We start from the raw sequence: 18,746 nt of genomic DNA on the forward strand, positions 1-18,746 counted from the left end.
CCCATCTTCTCATCTCCTTGTCGTTATCCTTTTTCTTCTTAATAACCTCCGAGTTGTTTCCACAAGTGAGTTGAAAGGAACAGCCTTGTTTATATTTCCGTGTGAACTTTGTAATGCTTTGCCGTAATTCATCTCACATAGATCCAAAAGTCCAAAAGTCCTGTTCAAGCGGCAGTTGCCATTTTAGTCAGTTCCGATGAAATACAGTCTAGGCGTCCGCTCCTTAATTTTCCCAGACCAGTTGCATCATAAATTAGTCTTTCCAGAAGTGTTATTGCCCTTTCAAATTTACGATCCAAACCTGATAGCAGAACAGTGGCTCACCCCCCCATGACTGCAAATCTTGCAGCAAAGTCTGCCTCATAATGGCAGATCGCTTTAGTAACTACGCCACAAGAAAGCCTCCCTTCTTTCCAGATCTTTCATAAAGTAAAACCTTTTATTAGTATTTTTTGTTTCCACACAGTTTCTTTTTCTGTCTCACTTCCTATCAGTCATTGTGCCAGTTCTTCTAAGGGGGGTGGGTTGTTAGGTAAATCATATTGAAAAAGAAGAAAGTTTCCCCCCCTCCGTTCCGTTCAACATACCGACATGGCTGTGATTCTTTGATGTAGTCCTCTGTTCATTCCGTCCCATCACTCTATTTTCTCAGTGGTAGATTTAGTTAGCAGATAATACACTCCTGACCTCGCTCGAAACATGTGCATTTACTTTCTCCAATTTTTTTTATCTTAAGCAATGCAGACAGTTTCGCTCTTGAAAGCAGCGTCCGGGAGCTCCAGAGCTCGCTCGAGGGCTTTCCGCCCAGTGCTCCCACCCCCTCCTTCTTTCGAACTCGGGGGTGATTTATGGGCAACCACGGGCGGGGCAGCATCTTCCCACCCCCTGGGAAGAAGAAGGGAGGCTGATATACTCCCCATAATCAGCCTCTAATTACCTCGTGCGAGCCGGATAGATGGTATTGTCGGCCATCTTCCAAGGCGCCCCTAGCGGCCCCCCAGACAGGGATCTCTCCAACCCTGACCTGGAGTCAAGATGCTGGGGACTGACCCTGAGAACTTCTGCATGCCAAGCAAATACTCTGTCACTGAGCTGTGGCTGATTCCCTTAAATTGCCTGTTTTAATTTTAGACTCTGAATGGTCTTATGGATGGGAATAAGCTCTTGTTTTACTTGCTGGGTTGTCTTAATGGGATTGCTTCATCGTGCATTTTAATTATGGCCATTTCTATTTTCATGGGATTGTTTTAATGTGCATTTTAATTATGGTGTATTTTTAATTCTTCTGTATTTTAATAATGCCATACTGTTGGTTTTTAGGTTTTGCAGGCCGGTCGAAATCCATTTGGGCATTAAGCAGTATATAAATGGAATAACAACAGCAGCAAGACCTACTGTGCCATTGTACATCAGGCTTCCTCCAGCTGTTGTGCAAGCTTACAAACAGTTATGTAGTAAACCTGGAATTGCTGTCAGCAGTGGTACTGCCTCCTGAATCCGGGACTCCTCCATATTATCTGACTGTCTCCCTCTGACACAGGAGTTTCCCCATGAGATTCTTGCAGAGAAACTGCTGATATGTGGGCTGGATGAGCTAACTGTTAGGTGAACTTGTAGCTGGTTGGCTGAGCAAAACCAGATAGTGCTCACTATAATGGTTCCTCAACATCCTGGGAAAAAGTAACAAGTGGGGTGCCATAAGGTTCTGTCCTTGACCTGTTGTTGTTCTACATCTTTATAAATGATGGATTGAGGGGATACACATCAAATTTTTCAGATAACACCAAACTGGGAGGGAGAGCCAATGCCATGGAAGACAGAATCAGGTTTCAAGATGACCTTAATGGATTGGAGAACTGGGCCAACGATGACAAAATGGATTTCAATATAGACAAATGTAAGGCTACACACTTAGGCAGGAAGAACCAGTTGCACAAATATAAGATTGGGACACCTGGCTTGCCGGTAGTACATGTGAAAAGGATCCAGGTGTCTTAGCTTAAGGTGAGTCAACAGTGTGATACAGCAGCAAAATACCCTAATGGTATTCTAGGCTGCAACAACAGGAGTATAGTGTCTGCTCTGTTCTGCCTTGGTAAGACCACACCTGGAGTACTGTGGAGTACTACAATTTAAGAAGGATCTTGACAAGCTAGAACATGTGCAGAGGAGGCTGACCAAGATGATCAAGGGTTTGGAAGCCATGCCTTATGAGGAACAGTTGAGGAAGTTGGGTATGTTCAGCTGGGAGAGAGGAGACTGAGAGGAGATGTGATAGCTATCTTCAAATACCTAAAGGGCTGCAACATGGAGGATGGAGCAAACGAGGACCAAAACCAATGGTTTCAAGTTACAAGAAAGGAGATTCTGATTAAACATCAGAAAGACTTTCTGATGGTAATAACTATTCAGAAATGAAATGGCCTCCCTTGGAAGGTGGTGGGCTGTCCTTCCTTGCAGGTTTTATAAGCAGAGGTTGGATGGCCATCTGCCATGGATGTTTGAGCTGAGATTTCTGAATTACGGGGGGTTGGACTAGATGACCCTCAGGATCCCTTCCTAATCTATGATTCTGCAATTCTGTGATGCTCTTTTTGTGCCTTTCCTTTAATGAGAGGATGAAAAGCTAAATGCCAAAATGGGACATGGGAGGGACAAGTCTGCTCACTTCAGCTCACCAGATGAATATGTGTGCATGCATGGAAATAAGAGGAGCTTCCTTTCCTGGGATCCCACACTTTGGTTATTCAGCTTTCCAGGCACTGTACTGTTAAACTTTGCAGGATATAGTGGGCGACCCAGATGCTTTTGTTTGCAGAGATCCTTTTTCCGGTGCTGATTCATATCCTCTCCCCATTTCTTTGTGCTCTGTTCTGCTGACAATCCCGCAGTGCAAGTTCTGCCAAGACAAGAGCAATTGTGTATGTGCAACATGCATTGTGCGGGAGGGGGCTGAAGTGGGGAGGGAACCAAGCACCACCCCAGAAAGTGTGTCATTTTGGGGAATGAGAGGGAGAAAAAAAATTATCAAAAAGGTTTAAAGGACTGTGGCTGATTCTTTTTAAAGGCAACATTGTTTTCTCTATTTTCAGGTGGTGAGTGGCATTTGTTATGTAACCCAAAACAGCTCCATGGGCACAAGAGAATATCAGTGGGTTTGAGGGAGCCTCAAGATTTGTCGAAATAAAAAGGGGGGAACCTAACAACAACAAAAGTGGGAGAAAGGCCTGCTTTCTGCCCTGAGGATGCTACAATCAACGTTTTTGCCTTGGGGGGGTCATGTGCTACAGTATTTTAATACTTTGTTGGAAGCTGCTCAGAGTGGCTGGGGAAACCCAGCCAGATGGGCGGGGTATAAATAATAAATTATTATTATTATTATTATTATTATTATTATTATGTGCAGCTGGGCTCGCTTCCTTGAGCCAGCTGCCAGTATCTGCCCTGCAGGCAGCACAATGCATTGGCAGCCCTGCTACTCCTCTTGCACTGTGGCCTCAGTTCAATGAATCAAGATGTGTGAGGGGTAGATGAACACTGGGCTGGACTCATTGGCCTCCCGGTGTCCCCCCACCCCTAGCAATGCCACTCTGACTCCTGTTTCCTTTGGGGAAATCCGCTTTACATACATGCACAGGTGCACTGCCCCACAGCCAGCTGCTGTCTGCACAATTGCAAGGATTAACCTCTGACAGGGAGGGTTGTGCGTGTGGGGAGAAAGATAGAGGGAGGCCACGGGGGAGGGGGGCAAATCAAGACTTGCACATCAGAGAGAACACAGCAGGATTTCTTGAGAGGAACGCACTGTGGGAGCAGGGAATACAGACCACCATGGAAGGGTAAGAAGGTTACTTGGAAGAGACTTGGAGGTTTTCCTGGGTTGGCAGGGAGGTGCCAAGGATGTGCTGGAGGCTGGTCCATTAGGGAAAATGAGGTGCTGCCCCACTAACCTTAGTCTGCCCTCAGGCAGCCCCCACCTGCCTTCCTTCTGGGGATGCAGGAGAAATTCGATACAGTTGGCCTTGAAAGGCAAATCTACTTAATTCCCAGTTTCTGAAACAATATGTGAACCAAAGCGCAACCATCCTCCAAAAGGCGCACTTGTCCGAATTTTGCAATGCGGTTTTCCAGCCAAAGAAGTGTGTACAAAAATGTGATTGCTGTGCATAAGAATGGATACATTGGGGAAAATAACATACACGGAAGGAAAATTGCATAGCAAAAAATGTGAATGGTAGGAGAAATGGAGACTAAAATGCTGGTGAGTTTTCTTGAGGTCCCACCCCACCAAAGTGATGTTGAAATGTGGAGAACTGAATTTAAGAGTAGGAAAATAAGAAACCAAAACCGACAGACTTGTCCATGCCTAGAGTGAGACTTTGAGGTTTTCCTGGGTCAGCAGAATGGTGCCAAGGAGCAATGGTGGATGGTTCATTAGAGTAAACGGGGTGCTGCGCCAACAACCTCACTCTGCCCCCAGACAGCTCCCACCTGCTTGCCCTCTACTTACAGCCAGTTCCAGGGATGAAACTACCCACCAGCTTGTTCCTCCTGGGCCCCGCCAATCTGCTCTTTTATTTTGGGCGTATTCCGCAACAAGTTATTGACGCAACTAAAATGCTTCAGTTGGATTTATTCTGCATTAGTTTGTTCTGTATTGCTTCCCCAATGCAGGAACAAACAATACTGAAAGTGAGATCGTGTGTGACCTCGCTGATGGCATCAAGAGCACAAATCATGAACGTGCAAAAAAAAAAAAAGGATGTGTGTGTATAGTCTCATTGTTGTAGAACTCAGCAGGGAAGAGGATGGGAAGCGAACTAGAACTACAGTGGTACCTCGGGTTACAGACGCTTCAGGTTACAGGCTCCGCTAACCCAGAAATAGTACCTCGGGTTAAGAACTTTGCTTCAGGATGAGAACAGAAGTCGTGCGGCAATGGCGCGGCAGCAGCGGGAGGCCCCATTAGCTAAAGTGGTGCTTCAGGTTAAGAACAGTTTCAGGTTAAGAATGGACCTCCAGAACGAATTAAGTTCTTAACCCAAGGTACCACTGTAGTTGGCTCTGCCTGTCATTGGCTCTGGCGCCACCTACTGTTGGCCTCCTTGCCTTCTGCCCTATGGGGCACCAGCCACCACTTCCAAGGAGAAAGCACTGAAATATTTTTGGAAGGGTCAGCTGGGCCAACTGGGGTGAAGTGGGCTATTGGAGCTGCAAGGATTTGCCTGATTGTGTGTCTAGTTATTGAGTTGGAGGGAGGTTTATAGCCCCAGGTGCCGTTTTAGATGCTAAAGCAGCCATCACCAGCCTTGGTTTCTTAAGCACTCGGTTAAAACCATGCTTGGTTTTAAAATTAGAACTGCCACTCTTTGTTCTGCAAAAAGGGAGTGAACCATGACGTAAGGGTACACTGGCTGAAGTGTGGAAAGATATATAGCTTGGGGCGGGGGAGAATGATGACTGGGCAATGCCATAAACTCTTTTAGCCTGGGAACACCTGATGGTCAAGAATGATGCTTATACTGGATGGTCCAGAGCAGAGGCAGATTTAGGAAGTGCAACTGGTTCTCCTACACTGGGTGCTGAGCTGAGAGGGCATTGCAGGGGGTGCCACAACAAGAAAGTATAATGGAAGGCAAGAGGGGGTGCTGAATGTTGGCGTTGCACAGGGTGCTGCTGAAATTTAAGAGCCCAAAGTTTGCCACAGGTCCAGAGTGACCTAGCATCCTCTTTCAATTTAAATGATTTGAATGAAACCAACAATGCTATCTCCATCCCATTGCTGTGGGTACATATGCGTTGGCCTTCCCCAACCTGGTGCCCTCCGGATATTTTGGATTACAACTCTAATCAGCCCCACCCATAGAACAGGGGCTATGCCAGAAAGTCGGAGTATGAAATTTGCTCCCACATGATAAAATGATGGCCAACAACTTGGGTAGCTCAGTTGGTTACAGCGTGGTGTTGATAACGCCAAGGTTGCAGATTTGATTCCTGTATGGGATAGCTGCATATTCCTGCATTGCTGGGGTTTGACTAGATGATCCCCAGGGTCCCTTCCAAGTCTACAAATCTATGATTCAATGAAAAGGGGATTTGACAAAATCACAGAGGACCAAGCTAGCATTAACTGTCATGCTTTGTCCCCTGCCCTGAGGGCACCTCTGCAGCCATGGCAAGATGAAGCCGCATGTGCACATATGCAGAGGTTTATAACTTTCTGGCAGACAAAGTGTAGCTCCCATTTGAACTCGAACTGTGCTTTCATCCCCCTGAAAAGCTGCCCTCCTCAAGACCCAGGCTCAGTCCCGTTTTAAAGATCTCAACCATCTCATCAATTAACCCTTTGTAATGGGATTCCCCCCATGAGACCCCACACCCTTTTCGCTTTGAAGCCCAGCTCCCCTGACCCTGCATTTTTACATCTTGAGCCAACAGAAGAAAACAAAAAACCCTCCCAGCTACTTTTGCGCCACCAAAGCTGGATTTTCAAAACTTTTACGAATACTGTAAATCGACAACTGTTTCCACCTGCCTGCTCTATCCCTGCAGTGCTTTGCCCAGCTAGTACTGAAATGACTCAGTTGTGATAAATAACCACAAAAAATGATGACAGTCGTTTGCTAGCATGTTGCAGAAAGCTGGGCTTTAAGTGGGCTTCTTTTGCATGGGTAGTTTGGCTTGCTGGAAGCAGAGACAGAAAGGCAGATTTGCATCGAGACACACTGTGCCACGCTCGCCAGGATTTTGACTGCATTTGTTTGGTAAGAATGGAACCTAAGCTGATTTAGGAGCACCCATCTCTGCTCCGGAAATATATTGACTCTGCCCTGGAGCTCATTTCTGTGCAATAGATTCACTGAATTCCCCAACATTTTTTATTGTCCTTGCTCCTCTGCAGCTTGACCCAAATAAATGTTGCAGGTGGTATCACATGGTAACTCCATGGGGGGGGGATAACCCCTCCACCTGCTCAAGATCTACATGCCAAACTGTTGTTAAAGGCACAGGAGCAAGGACAGTGAGAAAAGTTGGCAACCTCTAAGATCCATCAACTATAACTGGGACCAATTCAGACTACTTCTTATTTAGCTTTTATTTTATTGTTTACGTGTTATGTACACTCAGGAAGGCTTGATATGGAATGTTAGAGGGATCTTGGAAAAATGATGCCTGTGATTTTCTCCAATGCGAGTGTGCTCAGGTGTGAGCAACTGGGCAAAACGGCAGAAGACACCAGTCTGGTTCAAAATTATTTCATTCTGTTGTGGTTTCCCTTGCAGAACTGTATGGCAGCAAGATACAATCACCCCAAAGCTATTTGGTAAAATGCTGGCTAATTCATGTTTGTGTGTAGGACCAGTTTAGTATAAAACATTTTGCTAATGAAGAATTAGGTATTTTTTCTGTTAAAATGTCTGTGTGTCAGGTGTATTTGCTGTCTTTTTTTTAACCTCCTTATTGAAAAGCCAAATCAACTTTCTCTCCACTCCACCTGACAAGAAACAGTTGATGATGTTATTGGTGGGAGTGTGTGTGTGTGTGAAATAATAATTGAGCTACTATTAAACCCACAACTACCTTCCTTTCTTCAACCTCGATGGGGTAATTTTCAGCTGGATTTTTGTTGCAAGAATAATATATATATTTGAATTTGACATCCACAATTTCAATTCCCACCTTGCCCCTAGTTCCCTTTTGTTCTGACCCAAGGAAAATAAACCTTGAACTACTTTTTGCTTTGATTAGCCGATCCATGCTTTGGATTGCATTTCCTTTTTCTCTGCCAAAGTTGGGGAGGAGAGAGAGAGAAAAAGAGAGCGGGAGGAAGGGAGGAAGGGAGGGAGGGAGGGGAGATTTCACCAAGCTAAATGTTTTAGCTCCTCCCGGCCGCTTCAGCTGTGCTCTGGCTTGGCAGTGAGACTCGGATAAGAACAGGTGAACTGTGTCGGGAGCTGGAGAGGCGCGGGACTTTCCGGCGCTAAGCCCCGGCAGCTGCTGGCTGGAGCCAGGAGCCATGTCTCCACCAAAGGGTGGCAGCTCTCGGAGGCATCTCCTCGCAGCTGTGCTACCCTTTCCTCCAGAAGAAACTTCCAAGCATCAGAGCGGCGTGCTGGAAAGAGAGAGTCAGACTTCCTGGAATGCAAGTGGGCTTTTCCTGTGCTTAAAACTTTCTGAGGATTATTGCAGTGTGTGTGTGTGTGTGTGTGTGTGTGTGTGTGTTGGTTTCTTCAATCTTGCCTATCTTGCTCATCCCTTTTCTGTCTGTGCCCATCCATCCATCCATCCATCCATCGCCTTGATCATCCATGTACTAACCCACCATGTCCTTTCACTAAAAAAGTGTCCTGTCCATCATTCATCCATTCAGGTTGTCCTGTCAGTTGATCTAGCCAGTTGATGGATACCCACACTATCCATCTGCAAGGTGTTTCCCACCTGCCAGCCATAAACACCCACAAACTGGTGTGCCACTTTCTCCATCCCCCTATCTGCCCCCTTCTTTCCTCATTGATTTTGCTTTGTTTTGGTCTGAGACGAAACTCCCTCCTTTCTCTTCTTCTGGCAGCATTGGGATGAACAACTCCACCACCTCCGGGCTGGTGGTTGGCCAATGCCGACTCAACGACCCTGTGCAGTTCATCCTGGTGCCAGCTGTCTACTGCCTTGTGTTGTGTGTGGGACTCCCAGGCAACGTGGCGGCCTTGTTGGTCTTCTTACAGAGCGGACGGGTGAGGAAGGCTATCCGCATCTACCTCATCAACCTGACACTGGCGGACATCTTCTTCAATCTCACGCTGCCATTCTGGATCCCTTACTATCTGGCGGAGGGGCATTGGGAGCTGCCGGAGGCCTTCTGCCGCTTGGCTGGAGCCACTTACTACTTGGCCACCTACAGTGCTATGGCCTTCATGACGCTCATCAGCCTGAACCGCTACTGTACTGTTGCCAAGCTGGAGATGGCTTTGAACAGGCCCTTGGGGGCGATAGTGGGCTGCGCTGTGGCCTGGCTGCTGTGCTTTGCCTGTGCAGTCCCCTCCTTGTTGACCCAGCAGACCTACCAGGTGGAAGCGATTAGCATGAAATGCTTTGAACAACACTCGGGGAGGAGGAGTTATGCCTGCGCCATGGTAGTTCTGTTTGCAGCCTCCTTCCTGGTTGTGTTAGGGGCCTACATGTCCATCATGAGATCTCTCTCAGCCTCAGCCAGCACCTGCCAAGGTGGGCACCGCCGGCGGGCACGTGCAATGGTCCTGGGCATGCTGCTGGTGTTTGTGGTCTGTGTGGCGCCCTACCATCTTTCTCTGGTTCCCTGGGTGGCTGATCGCATGGCCAGTTCCTTCTGCAGCCCTCCGTCTTTCTTGGACAACCTACACATGCTGAGTGTGGCTCTGTTGAGCCTCAACAGCTGCATCGACCCCCTCATCTATTGCTTCTCCATCAAACGCTTCCGGACTGATTTGTGGATGATGGTGCGGAAGGTCGCACGCTGCCTCCCGCTCCCCTCAGCGCTGCCGCCGCCACCACCAGAAAACAGATCTCCACCCAATATTCGGTCATCATCCTTAACTTCCTCATAGCTGGAGTGAAGGTCCTTCAGATGGAACTATCTCAACCTCCCTTTCCATCATTTGGACTTGATGTTTTTGAATGTGATATTGCCTACAGACCTCTTTTTGACCAGATTGTGGCTTGCAAATACCAGCCATACTGTTCCAGTAAGAACCGTTTCCCTGTCTACCATCCACATGGAATTCATGAGGTTGAAAGGGGGTTGGGTTGGCAGAGCTTATACAACCAGGTTTTTCCAACCATGGTCAAATCAAGTGATCCACAACTGGTGCAGAGGTAAAGCACAATTTTAAAAGGATCACACAGAAATGGCTGGAAATGGGAATAGACAGTGAATTACCTGGCCATAGCTGCAAAGCTCCAGTTAATAGGTTATTTTCCTGGATGGCTTCATCATTTTAGTTCAGTGGTATGCAACCTTCAGCCTGCAGGCTGAAACAGGCCTTATTAGATTTCCCCATTTGGCCTGCAAGGCTGTTTTGGCCAAGCCCCACCAAGCTGCCTGATGCCCACCTGATGTCACATATCAGGGCTGGGGAACCTCTGGACCTTCAAATGTTGTTGGCTGCCAGTTCTCATCAGCCTCAGCAATAATGGCCAATGGTTAGGGATGATGGGAGTTGCAGTCCAGCAACAACATCTGGAGGGCCACAGGTTCCCCAACCTGGTCATAGAGGTGTGGGATAAATAAAGATGCAGTTGAGGTTGGTTGTTTTTTTTTTTTTTGCAGGAAGTGATGATCAGCTGATCAGTGGTACTTGCAAATCCATGTGCACTGACCTCCACATGCACCAGTCCTCAGCGATTGCTGGGGCTTTCAGCGTGCTGTTTGTGGGACTTTGGAAGCCCTGTGCCTTTGCCTCCACCGTTGAAACTATGCAGGCAGAAACGGACTTTCATTGGCCGGATATGGTTCAGGGTGTTCCAGATGCTGACATAGGAACATAAGAAAAGCCTGCTGGACTCTATACCGAATGCCCATCTAGTCCAGCATCCTGTTCTCAGCCAGATGCCCCACAGGGAAGCATGCAAGCAGGACCTGAGCACAAGTACCCTCTCCCCTCCTGTATTTCCAGCAACTGGCCTTCAGAGGCAGAGTGGAGGCAGAACACACTCACTGTGACTAGAAGGCCTTGGTAGTCTTATCCTCCATGACTTGGTGTAATAATGGAGGTCCTCCACCCCTGAAGGCCACCCTCCACTTCGCCCTCTCCCTTTACATTAATGTCCTTTTACTGTTCAGAGACATTGCACAATGAAGCACCTCCTCCTGCACCTCGCATCATCTCTGCCTGGATCAGCTTCTCTTGTTTCTTCAGCCTCCCCAGTGTAGGCTTCTTGCTTCCCTCCCCACAACTTGCTTACCTGCTTGGACTTTTGGAAATGAACTCCAGCTTGCTTTTCTGGCTTTCAGTGGTGCGTCAGCCACCAAGCATCTTGCCTTGGCTTGGCCCACTCTCTGAAGGAAGGCCAGACTGAAACTTGCCGGTGCTTCACAGATTAAAAATGGAGAAGGGACCGAAACATTGTCTTGGCCAGCTGAATGTGGAGTTGTCAGCTTTTTAAGCATACCCTTATTGCTGTGTCTTTAATCTCGAACCAGATCACTGCCACAGGTTTTACCCAGACATTCCTCCTGACTGAGCCTCCTCTGTTAATTACTGTGTTGTTTTAATGAGATCGCTTTATTGCCGGTTCTATCTATCTATCTATCTATCTATCTATCTATCTATCTATCATCTATCTATCTATCTATCATTACATTCCCCCCCCCGGACTCAAGGTGGTGTACATCATTCTCCCCCTCCCCATTTTATCCTTGACAACAACCCTTCAAGGTAGGTTAGGCTGAGAGACAGTGACGAGCTGGAAAGTCACCCAGTGAGCTTCAATGACTGAGTGGGGATTTTTGAAGCCTGGTCGGCCAAGTCCTAGTCCAATGCTGTAACCACTATGCCACACTGTCCATGCATGTTTCTATTCCAAGGTTTTGACTGGTTTTCATATTTCAGTGTTTGAATTGATTTGTGTCCTTGTAAACCACCAAGAAGCCTATTTTGACATTAACCAGTATATACAGTGGTACCTCGGGTTACAAACTCTTCAGGTTACAAACTCTTCAGGTTACAAACGTTTCAGGTTACAGACTCCGCTAACCCGGAAGTAGTAACTCGGGTTAAGAATTTTACTTCAGGATGAGAACAGAAATCACACAGCGGTGGCGCGATGGCAGCGGGAGGCCCCATTAGCTAAAGTGGTACCTCAGGTTAAGAACAGATCTCTGGAACAAATTAAGTTCTTAACCTGAAGTACCACTGTAACGTAATCATAACTGAGAAAAAATGTAATTGCTGGAGCTCCTGCTACTATTGAAGGCACAGCTACGGGGAATGGTTGAAAAGCTGGTAACTCTGGCTGTAGATATCCACTTTTTTTTTTGGCAACAGACAGTTGTGTGCTGGCTTCTGAAGCAGGAGGTGGCAGTAAACTGACCATGAGCACATTTCCCTTCCCCCCACCCTTTTAAAAAAAGCATCAATGAAAACAGGGGGAAGATACAGCCGGGACACGTACCAGTGAATAAACATTTCCCCACACCAATGGGGACAGTCGGTGGGTGGGTGTGTACTCCTTAGAGTGGCCATTTATCCATCACCAAAAAAGAAAGAAAGAAAGAGGACAAAAGAGGATACAGATTTGCATAAAATTTGCATGTGCTAATTTATATGTACAGATGCAAACTTAGAAATGATTACTGTAATTTAAATAGAAATACAGTTCATCTCTCCATAGTAGGGAAGACTGTGACCAGGTGTCCTCTGTGCCTGCCTGCTCAGTCTGTTGTCCAAATGCTGATGGTGGTGGCTGGCCAACTCTGAGGCCTCTCTTGCTCTCCCTCCTTATGGTTCTTGTATCGTTAAATCATTCCTGGACTGGACACCCTTTCCATTAAAGCAGTAGTCTTCATCTGGGGACTTGTTTCTTAATTCTGTACCGTCTATTTGCTCGCTGCTGCTGCTGCTGCTGCTGCTGCTGCTGCTGCTGTAACCCACCTGAGATCAGGCCATGTCCCACCAGCTGAAGACCAATGAAACAGAGGACGGTTTCAAACAGACGACTGGCAGCCCTTCCAATGGAGGACCGTCCTCTGAAAGTTGGACATGTGAGCCACCCTGATCCCATAGAAGAACATGGGTCTTCTCCAGTGCCAGATTTTCTTTATTCACTCTGGCCTTTTGAACAGTTCTCCATAATGTCTACAGTGCCAATTCCTCAAGCCAGCGGCAGACAGACTTCCCTTTCACCACCTAGGAGAAAGGCCACTGTTCAGTGGTTAAACACCTGCTTTGAAGGCAGGAGTTCCCCAGGTTTAATCGCTGACATCTCCAGGTGGAGCTGGGAGGGAACCCAGCCTGAAATCCCAGAGAGCCAGTCAACAAAGACAAACGCTGAGCTAGATGGACCCATGGTCTGATTCAGTATAAGGCAGCTTATTATGTCCCTATAAAATTCAAATAAGAAACCAGAGAGCCACAATGTCAAAGGTTGACCAGGCCCCTCAGCATGCCTCCCAAGCAATGCTCTGGGCCTGGAGTAATCAAACAGTAATTATTTTAATTCTTCTTATTAATTCTTCTTCTTAATAATAATAATAATAATAATAATATCATAATCATCGTCAGTATTGTTTCCATTACGGCTAAATTTCATTACAATAAAAATGGAACCACATGTCACAGTCACTGTACAGTAGTTTGTTTTGTCTTAACGAGTGGAAAGCCTTCTGCTTCTAGGCACATTGCTAAGAACTAAGATGTGGACAGAGGCTGAGATTGAGAGAAGACCGCCTCTCGGTTCCCTGGCATGGCATTGAGAAGACAGGCCGGGCACCAAGTGTCGGAGGTGAGGGAGGGTTGCCATCCCTTCGTGTCTCTAAGCTACAGGCAGATCTCAGCACGGTGGAGGCCCCCACTCCTGGGAGAAGCTCCTGAGATCCACCTATTTTTCAACAAGTTACTAAGACATGAGGTTGTTGTGGAATTCTTCCCACTGACTGGACAAGGCCCAGGGGGTTGAAAAGATTTGGGTGCACATCCCACTGGGATGTCCTCCTGCACTGAAATGATGGTGCAGTCCCCATTCATTTCAGAGGGACTCATGGAAGAGACATTCTTTGTGGGTTGTGCCCATAATAACTAAGGTTGTTTGGGATATATAGATAGAATCCTTTAAAAAAAACAACCAAGGGGGAAAAAACACACCTTATGATAACTTTCATAGCTGATACAGTCATGGCTAATAAAATTAACATGTTGGATCTAGACTTCTCCATGCATGCTGCAACGGCGTGTACCCTCCCAATGTGTCAGACCACAACTCTTGTCAGCCACCCCTGACATGTCTGGTGATGGGAGTTGTGGTCTAAAACATCTGGAGGGCACCAGGTTGGCAAAGACTGATTTATGCACAAAAAGGAGGCCAACGAGAAAAGGAGGTTGCCAGGAAGAGCAGCACATTAGACACCCATGGAGGAAACTAAATAGTACAAAATTTAGCCGAGATATGCATATTTCCCGAGGCTTGTTGGAGATTAAAACAGGTTTATGTGCACAATTCCTTCTTCGTGGAATGGTTATGCACACATTTGCCATGAACCCTAGTGAATGTGCACAGTGACTGGTTCTTACGCACATTAACAGCTCAACTTACATTTTCCTTAACACCCACACCCACACACCCACACACACCGGTCTTGTCCTCTTCGACTATTGGGTGGAAAGTCTATGTTCTGTCAGACAGATAATTTCAATGTTTATCTTCTCCAGGATTTGATTTAAAAAATAGGGTGGACTGTGCAGTCCTGTACACGTCTAATCAGAAGGATGCCCTATTGAGTTTAATGGGACTTACTCCCAGGGAAGTGGGAATTGCAGCCTAAAAAATAACTGTTAGGAAAGCCTTTTTCAGAAATGCCATTTTAGAGGCTATTTATCAAAAGAAAGGACTATTTCTTTTTTAAAAACAAACAAACAAACAAACAAACAAACAAACAAACAAAAACAACCAATCCACAAATGGCTAGAAATTTGGGTTATTCGGTCTTTTCCAATGCAAAATAAAACAAAAATGCAAAGGGTTTGGGATGAGCCTGGTAACAGTTATCAAAACTCTTTTAAAAACAGCAGCAGCAGCAACTTCCTTCTGATAAGTAAACACTGCAATTTTATGCAGAAAGAAAGAAGCATGATTTTTGTGGTTTTTTTGTATGATGGTTGATACTAGATGGTAGATTTTTTAAGGATTATATGCCCTGTGGGTTTCTTGCTAGTGCTACAGTTATGTGATTAAAAGTTAAAATTTTATACTATACAGTTATATATCCCAACCAGCCTTAGCTGTTGTGCTTGTTGGTCACTCAGAACCCTTCAGTATGGAAGTGACGTTAAAACCTTGCAGGTGAGGGATGGACGGCAGCCGCTGAATTTATGAAATATCACTTCCATCTTGTGCCCTGAATATGGTTGGTTTGGGGAGCTCCAGACAGCACATTGCTTACCCGTGGGATTTCCCAGCATCTATCAGTCAGGAAGTTCCATACAGTCCAGTCACGGCAGCCAATCAGGGATCACGCTCCCAGGGTGCCGGGTGGCACACAGTCCCTTGCCCTCGATTTGGGCCTGTCCTTGCTTGCGAAAGTGTGGCGAAGAGCAGGGTCCGTGGCACGTCTTCCATGGACTCCTTCCGGACGAGGTGGAGCCTCTCCTAAGTCAGCAGTGGAGGGTGAGATTAAAAAGGCGCCTCCAAAAGGTTTTCACAGTGCTGGGGTGGCGGTGGGGCTCCTTGGTTTCGAAGCCTCAAAAAGTAGCACTTAGCTTCATCTTCCCCCAGATGCTGGATTGCCAAAAATCCCTGCTCCCTGCTTAACTTGGATATGGCACCCAACTGCCTCCATAGATGGAAGATGTTTGGGCAAACTCTTCCCCTACAACTCCATGGAACATGCTACATTGTGGGTGCTCTGGGAAGGGAGGGGGTGTGTGTGGACCATGTGACCGTGAGCAGGAAGAGAGCACAAGGATGCTAAAGGATGAGAACTTTGGGGATCACCAGGAGGAGGGCACAGAGGAACCAAAAATTGCTGGGTCTCCATCAGCAATGCCTTCTGACATTTTTAACTCACTGGCAGCATATGCTCAAACCCAGAAAACCAAGGACTCAACCCATACCACTTCTCCCAGCCCTCACCACTGGAGGCGGCACTTACATGTAGGCTGCCCTGAAAGATGGGAGGCTTGGTGATGAGGAGATATCAAAAGGTATGTCCAGCCCTTCAGTGTCTTGGCTACAGATGTGTGTGATTTTTGTCCCCACCCACCCCAGAGTAATTCTGCTGATTTCCTAAAACGTTTCTCTCAGAATTCTTAAAGATGCTTTTGCCTGAGCAGGACCCTCCAAATCTACCTCAAATTCAGTTTCGGGGTGACATTTGGTGGCGACTTTGAGGTGTGTGGAACTCCCCTCCCCCTGAGAAATTTCATACATCTTATTGAAATTCTTGCACCTTCTTTGTAGACATTTTATATGCAAGCAAGACCCCCTCCCCGCATTTTGCTTTCATTTATCCAAATTGGCTAGCACCCCCTAGTCTTGACTTTTTGGAGATATAAAGGTATATAAAGAAGAGGAAAGATCTTAACTTATTTGCAGGCCTGCTCCTTTTACACTATATGTGGATACACAGGTTATTTGGGTCTCCATCTTGGGCATTTATGAATGTGCTACCTTTGTGGCTTTATTTATTTATTTATTTAATTATTTAATTTTAAAAGTCCCCTGTAGCTTAGTGCTGAGATGCAATGAACTTCTTTCACTTTCACAAGAATGCTTCATACTGTGCCACAGCCAAGGATAGACCAATATGGGAAACTCTGCTACTGAAGAGGCTCACCTGTTCACTGTCCAGGCACTCTCTGGTGAAAGCCAGTTGCAACTAATGCCCACTACAGTCCTTTACCTCTAAAAGCACTTCAGTGTGGAAGGTGGGAATGCTCAAAAGCAAATGGAGTTAGATTACTCTCCACTGTATTGGTGGGGCAGACATGTTGAAATTTCCTCCTGGACTGAATGAACGTGCTTTGAGATGGCAATGAGGGAATGTCTCCTTTTGTGAATTGTGCCCCAGAGATTCAGGACACGCCTCGGTGGTTCAGCTTGGTCGACAAGAGGCACAAATCCAGGCACGAAGTCTGGAATCAAATCCCCACTAAAGGCAGCTGTACACAATCAAACACCCTTCTTCTTCTTACAGTTAGTTTTTTTTAAAGAACAATTTGTCATCACTGAAGCTCACTTTTGCTGACATTGGACTGATTTCTATGAAAAGAGAGTCACGGATAAGTGACTTTCTGGTGACCTTGGCCTGTATTGATGAAATGTTGTAAAACAATTGCTCTAAAAGGCACAGGGGGGAAAAATAGGAATGGTGAGGTCGTGCTTTTAATGTCCTTGCTATTTTTAATAGAAAAACAAAAAGTGGAACTTCTTAGTGGCATCACACAGGGCTCTTACGAATCTGGTCAGAGGCCTTTCAAAGTACCACTGTGCCTCCATAGCAGCCTCCAACCCTCACTGCATCCTTTTGACTCTAGGCCAAATGGTTTTCAAACTGTGTTTTGGGGAACCTGAAAGATGGCTGGGTAGTTTCTCAGAGGTTCCTCAATAAGAGGACTTGGAAGAGTGGGCAGGTTTTCCTGAAAGAGTTCCAACCATCAGCACGAGGCCCGACGCCACCATGTGGCATGGTCAGGTAAATGCTGGGGCCCATCCCACTAGCGGTGCCTATACAGGACCACTGCTAGACAGCAGTCGCCTGCTCTGGTCCCTTTGGTGGCCACTTGCACCTGACATTCTGCCTTGTGGGTGGAAAAATGAAAAAAAGGCCATCACTACAAAAAACTCTGTAGTGGCCATTTTGTTAACCAACAGTGTGCTAGAACTAGAACTTCCTATGCATTGTGGGAAAATAAAGACTGAGGGAACAGGTGCCCACTCTGATACACCCATAGGAGGAGGGCTTGTGCTATTCAATCTTAGGTTCTCAAAACTTGTTGGGCTACAACTCCCATTCTGTCCGAACTTTGTCTAAACTGGCTAGGGGTGATGGGAGCTGTAGCCCGACAAACTTTGGGGCCCTTATGTTGAAGAGTTTTGACCTGTTGCAATGGGTTCAGTGGCCTTTGTTCAGCCTTGGCAAACAGAAAGATGTGGAAGCTCTTCCCTCAAGGTAGAAAACTTGAAAGCTGCTGGCTGAGGCGAATGCCAGCCTCACACCACTGTCCCATTCCCAGGACTGAGTGCAAGCAGTGGAGACTGGAGACAGGAAGGAAGGGGCATCCGAGCAACCAGACAGGTTGAAAGGCTCTAGGGCAGAGAAGGCTGGAGACTCTGCTAGCAGCTCCACCTATCTGCCAGCAGAGGGCAGTGTTGCATTTCTTTATAAGGCATCACTGTGGTCTTCAGAAAGGCTCACAGATAGATTGGCTACTTGCTTGCAGCAAGGCAGACATTTGTGGGATGTCTGGTGTGGGTCAGAAGATTTAATGGTGGAGCGTCTCAGGGTGCTTCCACATGGCCAGAATGGGCATGAAAAGGATAAAGGGGAGGGGGGAGGAAGGTTGAAAGGTGGGTCTGCATGTACTGAACGTTGGGAGCAGTAGGGTATTCCCCCACCCACAATTAATATCGCTTCATATACCCTACTAGATGCAACTCTTGGAAATGACCTTGACAATGAACTATTTCCCCTACAGACTCATCACTCTGTTCTAAGACAGGAGTAGAGAACCCCTGGCCCATAGACTGAAAGCAGCTCTCTAGGGTCCTCTATCTCACCCATGGGACTCTCACCAGACTGTGCACCCTTCTGGCCCTGGTCCCTCCCCTCCCCAAGTAGGCAGGAATGTGCCCTTGAGCAGGGACAGGGTCTCTTGCTGCCCCTTATGCCAGGAACTCCCTCCTAGACCACTGGATGCCAAGTGTTGTCCTCCAAGTGTTGTTGAATCATAGCTCCCATCATTCCCAGCCACTATGACTGACCATCACTGTTGGTCCTGCTGGTTGGGGCTGATGAAAGTTGGGAGTCCAACAACATCTGGAGGACCACAGGTGTTCGC

At 46.8% G+C, this 18,746-nt stretch overlaps 1 protein-coding gene and 1 long non-coding RNA gene across 2 annotated transcripts; both read left to right on the plus strand.

Annotated features, from left to right (window-relative positions):
- Window positions 1-1,004: 1,004 nt before the first annotated feature.
- LOC308482877 lies at window positions 1,005-3,381 on the plus strand. Its single transcript, XR_013989478.1, has 2 exons — window positions 1,005-2,004; window positions 3,093-3,381. It is a non-coding gene; the product is annotated as an uncharacterized lncRNA (long non-coding RNA).
- Window positions 3,382-6,202: 2,821 nt separating this feature from the next.
- Window positions 6,203-10,451, plus strand: LOC308483938 (platelet-activating factor receptor-like). Its single transcript, XM_081018317.1, has 2 exons — window positions 6,203-6,764; window positions 8,570-10,451. The coding sequence occupies exon 2, from the start codon at window positions 8,577-8,579 to the stop codon at window positions 9,579-9,581; it is 1,005 nt and encodes a 334-aa protein (XP_080874443.1). The 5' UTR covers window positions 6,203-6,764; window positions 8,570-8,576; the 3' UTR covers window positions 9,582-10,451.
- The last annotated feature ends 8,295 nt before the right edge of the window (window positions 10,452-18,746 follow it).

The sequence above is a fragment of the Podarcis pityusensis genome (assembly GCF_964106645.2).
Source record: "Podarcis pityusensis genome assembly, chromosome: 8".
In the NCBI taxonomy this organism is placed as follows: domain Eukaryota; kingdom Metazoa; phylum Chordata; class Lepidosauria; order Squamata; family Lacertidae; genus Podarcis; species Podarcis pityusensis.